Source organism: Geotrypetes seraphini, chromosome 2 (assembly GCF_902459505.1).
Source record: "Geotrypetes seraphini chromosome 2, aGeoSer1.1, whole genome shotgun sequence".
In the NCBI taxonomy this organism is placed as follows: domain Eukaryota; kingdom Metazoa; phylum Chordata; class Amphibia; order Gymnophiona; family Dermophiidae; genus Geotrypetes; species Geotrypetes seraphini.
In genome coordinates this window covers 430,875,518-430,890,897 of record NC_047085.1, presented here as the reverse complement: position 1 = coordinate 430,890,897, position 15,380 = coordinate 430,875,518, and the positions used below count along the sequence as shown (strand labels likewise).

At 42.3% G+C, this 15,380-nt stretch overlaps 1 protein-coding gene across 2 annotated transcripts in view; it reads left to right on the top strand.

Moving 5' to 3' along the window:
- CUBN (cubilin) overlaps nt 1-15,380 on the top strand; it is a 494,825-nt gene that overhangs the window by 402,337 nt on the left and 77,108 nt on the right. For both annotated transcript variants that reach the window (XM_033931276.1, XM_033931275.1), the window contains exons 54-55: nt 749-936; nt 11,606-11,762. In XM_033931276.1, the coding sequence (XP_033787167.1) occupies nt 749-936; nt 11,606-11,762 (345 nt within the window). The remainder of the gene's footprint in view (nt 1-748; nt 937-11,605; nt 11,763-15,380) is intronic.

Sequence of the window (15,380 nt, the reverse complement as noted above, 5' to 3'; positions counted from 1 at the left end):
AATTAATTTGTACCCACTTAGTTAAGTGCCATTGAAGATTAGCAGTTAACCCCAAACAGGCAATTTAACTAGCCAGGAGCCAAAAGTGGCCTTAGGCATCCGTAGGAGTGCTTAGGCACTTCCGTATTAGCAAGTTAAATGGAGGTTTGTAAAACGCTGGCCTACGTTTAAGGCGTCTGTACAAAAAATAGATGCAATTCTAGACGCAGCGCCTACCGGTGCTCGACACGTGGTTGGCGCTTGTTGTGCAGGCGCCTATCGCGGCAGGTGCCATTTCCAGAATCGGGCCCTTAGTACATAGGGCCTTCCTGACATGATTCGGTCATCTGTTCATTTTTTCAAGGTAGATAAAATCAGCATCAATTGTAATTGGGTGATAATCCATAAAGTATTTTGCAAAAAGATTCTTTATAAAAATAGTTGCCTTATTCTTACATTATAATGCAATATTACCATATCATATATCTGTTATTAACCCAGAACAGACAGAAAATAAGAACCATAGAATACAAAGATGTTGGTCAACAAATAGGCCCCAGTTTATATTTCAGGAAATAAATGCTGATCGTTTCATTAGAGCAGAGCAAACACAGACTGACATCCTTAATATGACATGGCAACACTGACCTCACTTTTCAATAATGGTATATTACAAATGTAACAACTTGCTGTAAGCCGCAATGATTCCATGTTGAAATCTGTGGGATATAAGAAGTTGTATTGTGTTGTATTTCTCTCTGTCTTTTAGGTTGTGGAGGCTTAATCCATTCAGACAGTGGAACCATCAAATCTCCCAACTGGCCTGAGAACTTCCCTGCCAACAGTAGGTGCACATGGACTGTTCGTGCACATGAGAGCAAACACCTAATGATAACATTCAACAACAACTTCCAGATCCCAGACAGCAGTGGACAGTGCCAAAGAAGTTATGTCAAGGTTAGTAGCATTTCAGTTCTGCAATTTTCTCCACGATGTATTGCAGAATACCTGATCAATTCCCAACTGTGTTTCTTTGCTGTTTATATACATGCGGCTCCTATAATAGAGGCAATTCTATTATAGGAGCAATTCTGGGTGCCTTCAATCGGGTGCCCAGAAGATGCCTGATAACCAATTCTGCAGCAAAAAAAACCCCAAAATATTACCATAACTGGAAGTAATACGCCTAACACTATCTTTTAGAATTCTTGTTGGGTGCAGAAATCCAAGGGAGTTATTTGATGGGAAGTAAGGCAGTGATGTTCACCAGCAGTATAATCATATCTGATAACATTAAAAATAGAACTAATGAAACGAATCATAATTTGAGTCCACTTCAAATGCATCTGCCTAACTTTCAAGATCCTTCACGGCATCCTTCCTCCCTTTATTCTACTTTTTTGGAACTCCTCAAATCATACCACCAGACCTACCCAAAAATTGAAACTATCCTTCCCCTCATTAAAAGGCATTTCCCATCCATGAAAGATAGGGACTTCCCTCCCCTTCAGATTCACCGAGCTCTGGTACAACCTTACCTCCCCTCTTTGGAACCTGAGTTCTCTCCAACTTTTCCGTAAACATCTGAAAACTTGGCTTTTCTCAAAAATGTAACACTCCCTCCTCCTTGATATCCTAGTTCTCTAAACATTCTTCTTTCCTCCGATCTTCATCTTTTCCTTGGAGTTCCTTTCTCATCTCAATTCCTGTAAACCGTGCCAAGCTCTATGATTGTGGAGATGATGCGGTATACAAACCTAAGGTTTAGTTTAGTTTAGTTTAGTAGCTAGAATTAGAGGTGTGCTAGCAGCTGAAGAAAGTATTGCCCTTAAGGATCTCTAGGACCGTGACATAGAGACAGTATTAAAAGTCTTGACATGTGAGGCTAGTAAGTTCATGTCAGTTGATGCGTGCAGTACAGGGAGTGATATGGAATGCTCTTCCAGTTGATGTACAAAATGTTAAGTGAGCTTCAATGTAGAAAGGTGGTGAAAACTATTGTATTCCAGAGACATTTCGTCTGACTAAGGCCCCTTTTTACTAAACTGCGCTAGCGGTTTTTAGCGCAGGGAGCCGCGCTGAATGCCCCGCGCTGCTCCTGATGCTCAGAGTTCCTATGAGTGTCGGGAGCAGTGCGGGGCATTCAGCGCGGCTCCCTGCACTAAAAACCGCTAGCGCGGTTTAGTAAAAGGGGGCCTAAATCTTTGAATTTGCAACATTTGATTTATGGATGGCTATGTCAAGTAGAAAGGGTTGATGATATAGTGAGGTATGAGTGAACAGTATGTTTTGTGTATTTGTTTATATTTTTTTATGTTTTTACAGTGTGGATGTAGTGGGTAAGAAATTTTTAGAGAAATAAAAAAATTGCTTCCCTTGGCATAGGAGCTACCATTTGCATTTCCTTTATGACCAAAGCTTGTCTCCTCCTGTGAAGTCAAAAGAGCACTAGTTTGGATTCAGATACAGGATCAAGAGCTGCATCACATAGTTCATTTGGAAGCAGGGTTAGCTCATTTGGCAGCTGATTCTATGACTTGCTCATTGGCTACTATGGTTAAGATATTGGTGATTTTAAGGTGGCCAAACAGGTTGAAAAGGTGATGATGAAAGCTAGAAGGATGCTTGGGTGCCTAGGGAGAGGAATAACCAGTAGGAAATAGGAGGTATTGATGCCCCTGTATAAGACTCTGGTGGAACTTCATTTAGAATATTGTATACAATTCTGGAGACTGCACCTTCAAAAAGATATAAACAGGATGGAGTCAGTCCAGAGGAAGGCAACTAAAATAGTTGATGGTCTTTGTCATAAGGTGCATTGGGGCAGACAAAGATCTCAATATGTATACTTTGGAGGAAAAGTGAGAGAGGGGAGATATGATAGAGATGTTTAAATACTACATGACATAAATGTGCATAAGGTGAGTCTTTTTCAATTGGAAAAAAAAAACCCTCTGGAATGAGGGGGGCATAGGATGAAAATGAAAAGGGATAGACTCAGAAGTAACCTCAGAAAATACTTTTTCACAGAAAGGGTAGTGAATGCATGGAATAGCCTCCTGGTAGAGGTGGTGAAGTGAAAAAGGGTACCTGATTTCAAGAAAGCTTGGGACTAGTACATTGGATCTCTACAGGAGAGAAGGAGATAGTGGATAACAAGGTTAGACAGACTAGATAGGCCATATGGTCTTTATCTATCTTCATTTTTTCTCTGTGTTTCTGTGGTCTGCTGATACAGCTTCTAAGTCTTTTCTTGTTAAACTGCTATTTTGAGGCAAGCTGCTTTTTGATGATGATCTTACTAATTTAATGAAGAAACTAGGAGAATTTAAGCCACAATAACTAAAGGAAAATAAGCCTAAACCCTCAGCATGTTCCTGCCCTTTCCTCTTTGGTTTCTAGGTCAAAGTGTAGGGATGTTAAACACTACAGACTAGGCCAGCCTCAGTATGGTCAGAATTCTTTTTTCAGGCTAGGAAATCCTCCTTTTGGATAGAGAGAGAATCTGATTCACATCCAAGATGCTTGGTGAATGCCATACGCTTAATGATAGGATTCAGGTCCATTCATCAAACATATAAGTAAGAGGTCTTCTCAAGGAATGGACCCGTGTAATATCAAGCCAGTGGCTCTTAGATATAGAGAAGGATGCAAGATGGAATTTTTCTGCCCTGTCACAGATTTCTTGGAGTCCCCATGCAGATTTCTGGCCACACAAGCTAAAATAAGGTGCACCTTGGAATCTCTAATGTTTCAAGGAGCAATAATTCCTGTTACCCCAACAGAATGGAGCCAAGACAGATATACAATTTACTTCATGCTTTCTACAAATGAAACTTTTTATCCAGTTTTGGAGCTCAAGAAGCTAAATCATTGCCTGTGAGTTTCTCATTTTCAATGGAAACCTTGCACTCAGTCATATGTCAGTATAAGTGGGAGAATGTTTGACTGCTGTGGACCTCAAGGAGGTATATTTTCACATACCTTTCTGGCCTCCATGTTAGATGTTTCTAAGGTTTGCCATCCTGAATCAGCATTTACAATTCCAGATGATACCATTTGGGTTACTTACTTCTCCAAGGATGTTATCCAAGGTCATGAAAGTGGTAATTGCATATCTTCATCATCAGGAGTTCAGAGCAGTGGCGTACCTAGGGTATGTGGCACCCGGGGCCCATCATTTTTTGACACCCCCCCATGTAAAAAATAGTTTTTGTAATGACCATGAAATGGAATAAATGGTCAGAATAGAAACAGGCAGTGAAAATTTTCTTATATTCCAAACATAACATAACATAAATTATGTCTGAATTGTCATGACATCAGAAGTACATATGGAGTAGTTGCAGGTGATGCTTGGGACAGTTCTGATTGTGTTAGTTCGGTTTTATGTGTTTTTTGAATAGAAGGGTTTTTATTTCTTTTTGAAGGTTTTGTAGTCTGTGGTCGATGTCAATTGGTTGTAGAGTTGGGGGTCGAGTGTTGCAGCTCGAATGGCTAGGAGGTTGTCGAACAGTTTTTTTCTTTTGACGTTTTTGGTTGGAGGGTGTGTGAATGGTGCGTGAGTTCTCCTATGTCTGTTTGAAGTGGATTGAATTATTTAGCTGAAGAAATTAGTTACCCCCTCATCCCACACACATTAATTCTCTTCCATTTTTGTTCCCATTATAAAAAACACTGATAAGTTCCCAGAAAAAAAATACATTAAAATAAGAAGTGAAAACAAAGGCCCCTACAGATGAGAACATAACATAAGAATAGCCTAACTGGGTCAGACCAATGGTCCATCATGTCCAGTAGCCCATTCTCATGGTAGCCAATCCAGGACACTAATACCTGGTCAAAACCCAAAGAGTAGCAACATTCCATGCTACCGATCCAAGGCAAGCAGACACTTCCCCCATGTTTTAATAACAGATTATGGACTTTTCCTCCAGGAATTTGTCCAAATCTTTCTTAAAACCAGCTACACTATCTGCTTTTACCATAACTTCTGGCCACTTCATTTTTAAGTTTAGATCTTTCCTTTCAAACAGAGACCTTGCTAGATGTCAAATACAGCACAAGGTAACTTCACATGGACTTAGCTGTGCAGGAAATGTGAATCTCCTCATACACCCACCATATAGTGCAAAAATGTACAAAGGTCTGTTTTTTTCTTTCGATCACTACATAGCCTAATGCCACACAAGCAGCGCTGTTACAAACATATTCTGTAGGTCAATGCTAAAGATAACAAAGTTTCCTTCCTTGGACCAGAAGGAGATAAACCACTGGAAGAGATCCCAAAACAACACCCAAAGACCCACTCAGTGTGTGAACCAGTTGAGTGGAGTGGACTAACTGGGGGGTGGAAATGGGCCCGGAGTTTGCTCAGCAGAATTTCCCAGACCACCTCTTCCTCTCAACACATTGACACGCTGCCACCATCACCACTAGGAACACCTCACTGGGTAGGCCAGCTATGCTATAAACTTTATAAAACACATTATTATATTTTCTTATAAAGCACATATTTTAACTGAACTCTCTGACATCCTCAGCCTTTCCATTCACAAAATTAGAAGGAAGAAAAGTTCCCATTTCCTGCTGTCTCATATCCCCGGCCTATACAATATTTTTTTTCTGCAGACCCTTCAAAAGTCTGACCAAATCCTCGTTTCACTTGCATTATAAAGTATTGAGGATGCCATCTCTCCCAAATCCCAGGTCCTAAAGTCTAAGACAGTAGCGCAAACTAATGCTGCCAGATTCAGGAAAAAAAATTTTGATTCGGTTCAGCCTATTGAATTGTTTTTCAATTCGATTTTCCTGCCCAGTTGGGTGATTTTTTTCAAAACTCCTGGTGGGTTTTATAGCTTTTTCACCCCCTTTGGCTTCTCCTAACCACACTGGCGCTGTGGTGTAAATAAAATAAAGAAACAAAAAGGACTTTTCCTCTCTCTGTTAAATCCTAGCTCACGTTTGCAGTCCAACACCAGCTCTGGCAGGATACACATTTCAAATCTGACATATTATAATCACAAAATAGAAAATAAAATTAATTTTTCTACCTTTTGTTGTCTGGTTATATTTCAAATCTTGTTGGTCCAAGGCTCTGGTTTTCTTCTGATAACTTGTTTGCCAGGGTCTCCTTCTTTCTGCATGCTAACCATCCATCTGCCAACTCTGTCCTCCCTTTCCATTTCCCTTCCCTTCCCAGGAAGTCTGGTATCTTTCCTTTTTTTCATCTCCCTCCACAGATCCACCTTTTCTTAACTACCCTTTCATCCGGCATCTCTCCTTCCTTCCCCACCACCCCAGAGTCCACCATCTCTCCCTTTCTTTTCCTAATTACCCTCCTATCCAGTATCTCTATCCCTCCTCCACACCATCCCTTGTGTCCAATTTCTCTCCCTTTCTGTTCCTTCCCTCCCTAAATCCCATGGTCCATCATCTCTCTCCCTCTCCTCTATTTTCAGACCCATTATTTCTTCCCCCCCCCAAAATTTGGCATATGCACATCTCTTTGAATACCCCCTTCCCTCCGTGTACTTCTAAACCAGGGTCCCCCCCAAAGGCCTGTCCCCCCTTAAAGGTCTGTCTGTCCCCCCTTTAAGGCATGCACCCCCCTTGAAGGCCTGTCCTACCCCCTTGTAGGCCTGTCCCCCCCCTTGAAGGCCTGCCTGCCTGTCCCCCCTTGAAGGCCTGCACCTCCTTGAAGGTCTGCACCCCCCCGAAGGCCTACACCCACCCGAAGGCCTGTCCCCCCCTTGAAGGCCTGTCCCACCCCCTTGTAGCTTGTCCCCCCCCCTTGTAGGCCTGTCCCCCTTTGAAGGCCTGCCTGTCCCCCCCTTGAAGGCCTGCACCTCCTTGAAGGTCTGCACCCCCCCAAAGGCCTGTCCCCCCTTAAAGGTCTGCCTGTCCCCCCTTTAAGGCATGCACCCCCCCTTGAAGGTCTGTCCCACCCCCTTGTAGGCCTGTCCCCCCCCCCTTGAAGGCCTTTCCCCCCCTTGTAGGCCTGTCTGCCTGTCCCCCCCTTGAAGGCCTGTCCCCCCCTTGAAGGCCTGCACCCCCTTGAAGGCCTGCACCCCCTTGAAGGTCTGCACCCCCCGAAGGCCTGCACCCCCCCGAAGGCCTGTCCCCTCCCTTGAAGGCCTGCACCCCCTTTAAGGTCTGCACCCCCCTGGCCTGTCCCCCCCTTGAAGGCCTGTCCCACCCACTTGTAGGCCTGTCCCCCCTTTAAGGCCTGCCTGCCTTTCCCCCCTTGAAGGTCTGCACCCCCCTTGAAGGTCTGCACCCCCCGAAGGCCTGCACCCCCCGAAGGCCTGCACCCCCCCAAAGGCCTGCACCCCCCCCTTGAAGGCCTGTCACTCCCCCTTGAAGGCCTGCACCCCTTGAAGGTCTGCACACCCCTCCGAAGGCCTTTCCCCCCCTTGAAGGCCTGCCTGTCACCCCCCTCCCCCTTGAAAGCCTGCCTGCCTGCCCGCCCGCCCGCCCCACCCCGAAGGACCGCTCGCCCCCCCTGGCCTCCCCGCACCACCTATGAAGCATCTGCAGCAGGATCACGACGTCAGCGATCCCTGAGCTGCTTGGGCGCTGCTTCCTGCGCCGCGGTCCTGCCCCTCCTCTGACGTCAGAGGAGGGGGTGGGACCGCGGCGCAGGAAGCAGCGCCCAAGCAGCTCAGGGATCGCTGACGTCGTGATCCTGCTGCGGGCTGCTTCACAGGTGGTGCAGGAAGATCAGTGGGGCGAGCGGTCCTTCGGGGGTGGGGGGGAACTGAATGGCAAGGCCGGGAGCACCCCCTCAGGGCTGGCACCCGGGGCGCACCGCCACCCCCCCCCGCCCCCTTCCCTTGGTACACCACTGGTTCAGAGTTCATCCTTTCATGGCTGATTGGCTAATCAGTGCATCCTCCTTCCAGGAGAGTGTTCAGACTACCACCAGGGTCTTACAGCTACATCAGTCTTTCTGCTAGGTATTCAAGTTTATGAGGAACATATTTGATCATACACAGACTCTGGAGTACTTGGGAGTTCTTTTCAATACAAGGCAGGGGAAGGGGTATTTCTGCTGGATCACAGGCAAAAGGAACTTCAACTTTAGATCTTGCTCCTCTTATGAAAGTGAAATTCTTGAGCTTGGGCTTACCCCTCAAGTTCTCGAATCTATGGTGGTGATATTAAAGGTGGTTCCTTGGGTGAGTGCATCCATGAGACCCCTTCAGCAGTCCCTTCTCAGTCACTGGTCTCTTTTTTTCTCAGGATTACAAGTGTCATCTGATGTGGATGACTGACCAGCTACAGCATGAATTGGTGGTTGCATTCAATGAATCTTGTCAAAGGAATACCTTTCTAAATATTAGACTAGGAAATATTCACTGTGAATGCCAGTTGGTTGGGGAGTGCATTATACTACTACTCATCATTTTCTGTAGAAGCACATGATGTACGCAGCATTGTACACATTATATACAGGTACTTTCTCCATCCCTGATGGCTCACAACCTATGCTCTTTGGACCTGGAGCAATGGAGCATTAAGTGACTTGCCCATGGTCATAAGGAGCGGAATTGGAAATAGAAGCCATTTCCCTAGGATCTCAACCTACTGCTTTAACCATTAGGCTACTCCTCCATTATCAACTCATGTTGCTCAAGGCAAGTGGTCAAAGGAAGAAGCATTATGATCCATAAATTGCCTGGAGCTGAGAGGAATTTGGAAGGCTTTGTTGATATTAGCCCCACATTTGGAGAGGCTGTCTGAGTATCTCATCATAGCCTATGTCAACAAACAAGGGGGGACTTGCAGTTTTCATTTTGCATTAGAATCACACATTTATTTAACTGGGTGGTAAAGTAACTGCTAAGTCTCCCAGTGGCACATATCACAGGAATGCAGCATATTTGGGCAGGTTTTCTCAGACACTCTCTGGAACCAGAAGAATGGGAACTTTCCAGTGAAGTCTTTCAGCTCATAGTAAAATAAAAACCCCAAAACAAACAAACAATAAGAACAGCCATTCATGGACTTGATGACAACCAGAACAAACTTCAAGATTAACCACATCTTCAGCCAAGAAAGAGAAGCTGAAACTTCAGTGCTGACCTCATGATGGTCTTCTTTACATGTTCTCTCCTTGGCTAATAATGGGTTGTCTTTGATGCATTGCACTACATTCAGGACTGGTATATTGACAAAGGAGACCATGGTATGCAGATCTAGTTTGACTCCAGGTAGATTGGCCTTTCAAACTTCTGCAGACGAAGGGCCTGTTACATCAGGATCAAATTCTGATGGAGGATCTATCCCCCTTTGATCTTACAACCTAGATCTTGAGAGGCAGGACTTAGGTACAAGGACTTCAAGCGAGAAAGTATCCATCTCTACTGTGTATGCCAGAATTTGGAGAGCATTTGAAGGCTGATGTTCTGAGAGAGCTCCGTTTCTAATCCCCTTATCTCTTTTCCAGTTGCAGTCTTGGTATTCTTCAGAGGTCACTTGCAGAATTACTCCTTGGTGGCTTATCTTGATGTAGTTTGTTTCATGAGGAGAGTTAGTCACCTATGTCCTCTCTTTCATGCTATTTGTCCAATTTGTCCAGAATGAAATCTTAATTTGGTTCTTAAAACACTTCAGAAGGCTCCATTTGAGCATCTTAAAAAGTCTATCCTGAAGACGCTAAAAAATACAATCATGTCTCACCTCTCCTGTTCAGTGCACATTGGTTATCCGTTGAACATAGAATTAGTTATAAAATCTTACTTTTAACCTTCACAACAAGACTAAATAATCAACCGGAGTATATTAACAGACTTATAATTCTCTAAAATCGTTTCATTCAATGTCACAAAATCGTCTCGTCATATCTTCTTTAAAATTAATCAACACGTTGCGTTCCAACAACTTTGCTGTCACCATCCCCACTCTCTGGAATTCACTGCCCAATCTGAAGTGCCCAATGCGCAGTGAAACCGAAATAAAACAATTCAAATCAAAATTAAAAACATTTTTGTTCCAGGATGCCTTTGGACAATAACTGTCCTCTTAAAGACAAATACAAACAAATTTTATCACCTTTTACCCTAACCTATTGCATTTTCCTTTTTTGTTTTGCTTTTTCTTTCACGATTGTAGTTCTTCCTTTTCTTTCCTAATGTTTGAAGTCCATATGTCTTATTATGTGTTTTATTAAGCCACTTTGGTTTTGTCTAGTTTCCCTGACTCTTAAACTGTTTTTATGTAAATTTTATATTGTACACCGCTTAGAAACCTGATTAAACGGTTTAAATTTTTTTTAATAAACTTGAAATTTAATAAAACTTGAAGGATCTTAGCTTGAAAACAATGTTTTCAGTTGCTATAGTTTCCACCAGAAGAGTTTCTGAACTTCAGACTCTTTCCAGTTGAGATCTCTTCCTTCACTTCACTGGGGTCAGAGTCTCTATTTACATTGTACCATCCTTTCTACCAAAAGTCATCTCTTCATTTCATTTGAACCAGTCAGTGGACCTTCCTTTTTACAACAAGGATTGTGGTGATCAGTTTTCTTGCCTTGCCGGTCAGGTACTTGGAGGTGACCAATTGTTTTCATGGTCAGATAGTCTTTTTACTCTGTTTAGTAAGTCAAAAAAGTGACAGTTGGTTTCTAAACCTACTATTGCTCTCTGGTTAAAAGAAACCTTAGTTTTGGCTTATCTTCTGGCAGGATGACAACCACCTCCAGTTTTAAAAGCTCATTACACATGAGAAGCAGCAATTTTATTGGCTGAAGTCGGTTCAGTTTCATTGCTTGATATTTGCAAAGCAGTGACTTTGGTCCTCAGCTCAAACCTTCTCTAAATATTACAGGGTGGACATAGCAGCTTGATAGTTTGGAGATTCTATGACTGATACAGCAGCTGCTGGATCTCACCCCCTCCCAATGATGGCTGTAAGTTTCAAGTTTATTTAAATTTGTTACGCCGCCTATTGGGGAAAAATCTTCTAGTGGCTTACAATAATTGAACTAAGTCATGAGGTTTATATGTCCTACAAGCTCTGGAATAGTCTGGAGGATGCTAAGGAAGGAGAAATTAGGGTTTACCTGATAATCTTGTTTCCTTTAGTTCTTGAGACTATTACAGAAACCTGCACAGTTCTCAGTAGATTTTATTTTCAACAGATTTATCCTACTGTTGCCCTTTTCTTCATGGCTCAAGCTACCTTATTTCAGAGGTTAGTAATTGTTCTGAATTTACTAAAAATCATTTTCTGATTCATTATTTATGAGGTTCATAAGGAAGGAGGAAATTGTTGTTTTTTGCTGGCTGTCTGGTTGTTATACTACTTTGTTATCTAAATACTAAATTATAGGAGCACTGCACAATTCTATATTTTGTATCTGTACTTGCTGGCCAATAAACATAACATCCATAAGTTCAGGATTAGTCCGGAGAACTAAAGCAAAGAAAATCAGGTTAGCCCTAATTTCTCATTGTTATTTTTTGCAAATTATAGGAACACTACCATGAAACTCTAACTTCCATCCTTATAATTGTTAGACTTTTGCTTAGAATTCTCAAGAATAATATAATCAATTAAATAATGGTGATTTTGTGTGGAGCTAAAATACCTAAGTCTATTGTTTCCTCTTGGATATTCCTAGGTATGGAGAGGAACTACTGAAGGAGATGAAGCCCTGTTGGCTACTGGGTGTGGCAGTACAGCACCTGAACCTGTGCTGGCTCCTACCAGTGCGATAACTGCTGTGTTTCAGTCTCAGAATAGCCAAGGACGAGGATTCTCTGCATCTTTTACAAGTCGTAAGTAACATTTAAAAAAATGGTGTCCCACAAATATTTTCATAAACATAAATATGCAAAATTATGTACATAGTAGGAACTCGTCTAAGCACACAAGAGGCCAAATATCACACCAAGGATCAAAAACATAAAAGTGATAGTTGTTTTCAAAACAGACTATTAATCTGGACTAAAAAAGTGCATTGGTCAGCGTCCAGCAAAAATACAAACAGTGAACCAATCCAGATCCCCACCATCCGTGACTAGTACAGCTCCAGACTAGACCAACAGCCATAGGCTGGCCTCCTCCTTGTCGGACTTGCTATTTGGGGAGGTTTGTCTCTGCTGAATATTCCATTGTTACTCTTGTTCTTCCTGTATTGTTCTGTTGCCGACTGTGACTCCATGTCTGGGCCATTTGCCATTTTCAATAAAAATAATTTTTTTTTTAAAAAGTGCAATGGAGTCCAGCATGGCCATGTTTCAGCAAATGCCTGTCAGTAATGTAAATAAGACCCAAAGCAAAATGTTGCATGGACAGGTCTGATATTGGTAGTCACTGGAATGAGCTATCAGTAAATAGCAGATACTATTATCCATACAATGAGATAATTTTATAAAGTCATTGTCATTCAAATGATGCCATGAGCAGATGTAAATGTCCTTGCCTGCTTCCAAGGTACATTTTCTGCCAGTTATGCTACAAGTATTTTATAAAGATACATAGGTGTCTATGATTTGTATAAAACAGTGCATCTACTTGCCTTTATAATATATGACCATCTCTGGTAAAACATAACCAAAATAGCAGATGAGAATGGTTGATTTTTCATGCCATGGGTCCATAAACAGTCTGAAAAAGTTACATAAAAAGATGGGGTTTGAACTGTTCTATTGTTTGCTCAGCAAAATTCCTTATAACCTCTTGTTTTGTTTCTGGTATTTTAGTCACCTTTTTCCAGAGATGGTCACATTTATTAACCTCTTAGGGCCTGTTTCTATATCATAATGGTGCTCAGCACAATTCTGTAAAAGATATGCACCATATATAGAATCATGTCTAACGGCTGTACGTGGCATAACATTTAGGCGCACCCATTTAGGCCACGGAAAACCAGGCCTAAATACCTGTGTCTAAGTTGTGTGCAGATCGGGTGTGTTCTATAACAGTACGCTTAACTTTGAGGAAAGCCCTTGATCTGCCCATGCTCCTTTCGTGGCCATGCCCTTTTTTGAGATTCACGCACTAGAGCTGGCATGCATCACTTTATAGACTCTGCCCACCAAGTTCTAATCTAATCAGGGTTTCTTCATTGCACTTTTCCAGAGCAGGTTCAAAGCGATTTACAGGTCAACAGACCCATGCAGTAACATGGGGAAATTTACAACACAGAGAAGTAACGGAATATTGTTTTGGAGGGAGAGATACAATACATTACAAAGATACAATATATTATAACGACATAATACACTTTAGAAGAAGGTTGTGTGTGTAACCTTTAATTAGTGCCAATTAGCATCAATTATGAGGTATTAATTGCCAATTATTGGCGCCTATTAGTCATATTAAACAATTAAGTTGTGCAAATTGGCTATGTGCATCAATTAGCATGCACAATGTTTGACACTATGTACATGTAGCCCCTGGATAACGAGATATATCCCAGGAAACTGTGAACCCCTAGTTTTGAGCATGTGGTGGTGCCTGAGAGAATGCTGTGCGTATACTCTAGAGCAGGGTTGTTTAACGTTGGTCTTTGAGGGCCACAATCCAGTCGGGTTTTCAGGATTTACCCAATGAATATGCATGAGATCTGTTTGCATGCACTGCTTCCATTGTATGCAAATAGCTCTCATGCATATTCATTTGGGAAATCCTGACCTGGCGAGGGCCGAGGTTGGAAAACCCCTGCTCTAGAAGAAGGTTCAGATTCGATTTGGAATTCATAGACCACATTAATAGCATTTTAGGAAGTCCAGTGCAAGAGCCAGGCCATTGTGGTTCAGGTGGGTACCAATGACATAGAAAGGCAAAGGAACAATATACAGTAATAATGGATAAATTTAGGCTGTTAACTAGGAAACTATACTCGTCATCCAGTACGTTCAGGGTAGAATTTTTAAAAATGCTCCCAGTTCCACAAACAGCATCTCAGAGGCAGACTGAACTTGACTTTCAATGTGGGAATACAGCAGGTAGGAGGGATTTAGATTCTTTATGAACTGGGGAACATTTTAGGAGAAGGGAGTTTATTCAAGAAAGAGCAGTTCCACTATAATATAAATGGAATATGGTTACTGGTGCTAACAATTAAAAATGAAAGAGAACAATTTTAAACTAGTTGGGGGGTGGGAGGGGGGGGGGAATGACAGGGATACATGGAGGAAAGTTGCTCAGAAATACATGGTGTGGCATAGGATATCTTCAAAGGGTAAAACTGCAAAGGAAAATTAGAGTATCCTGACAGAATACTGAACAAGTGTTTTCCAAATTACCAGAATTAATTGTGAGTAAGGAGGTTATGAAAAAGAATAAAAATAATTTACTGATCAGTATTCTGCCTGTGGAAGTGAGTGTTTTATTTCATGTGTGCTATTGTCAGCAGTGGCGTAGTGAGGGTAGAAAGAGCTCAGGGTGACGATGCCCCCCATGCCAACCTCTCCATCCCCTTGCTGCTTCCCTACTCCCAAACCACATTTGTACCTTCCCTTCTCCTCCCCTACCAGCCCTACCCAGGATCTTAGCCTAGGAGTGGAAGATTAGCCTAGTGGTTAGTTCAGTAGCCTGAGAACCTGGGGAACTGGGTTTATTTTCTCTCGCAAAAATACCTCTCTTGTTACTATTTTCAAATTCTCAAATGGAAACAGTGATGAAATTTTCTCCTATTTGGCTTATCTCAAACAATTATATACTTTAGAAAGATTTCTTCAAAGGGGAGAGGCCTCAGATCCTCGTGCGTTGTCAGTAATTAACTCAACAACCGCACTGGACAGGGAACTAACCTCGTCAGCACTCTCCCCCTCCTGCCTGATCCTAATGATGTCACAATAATATCCGGACTCTCAAAAAAATCATATAAAGAACTTAGCTTGATAAGGCAGGGAGTTCTTGTTATATCACGTTATGAGTTGTTACTATTCTTCTGTCTTGCTTTACTGGTCCATTCCTGCCAATGTAAAGCTAGCTGGCGTTTCGCTGTATAGCTGCGTCAGGGCAGTGGACTCCTATGTAGACAACAACAAAAAAACAGCACTATCAGAGTAAGACTAATACCAGAATACCTCTCTCTGTGCTCAGCGAATGTGTTAACGCTCAAATCGGCAAAGATGGCTGCCACTTTGAACTGCTCGTTTTTATGTACAATTGTCGTATGACATCATTATCACGTGGGAACAGCTGAGTTGCATCATCCAAAGATCTGAAATCACTGAAATGTCACTACAATATCACCACAGTGGGCTTATGCTGTACTTCACTTTCAATGGGAAGCTGATAATCAATGTATCAGATTATCATTGGTCATTATCATACTCCAGATTCAAAAAAGCAGTTTACATATCATATACAGGAACTGGGTTTGTTTCCCACTGCACCTCCTTGCGACTCTTATGAGAGGCATAGAGGGATATGGGTGACTA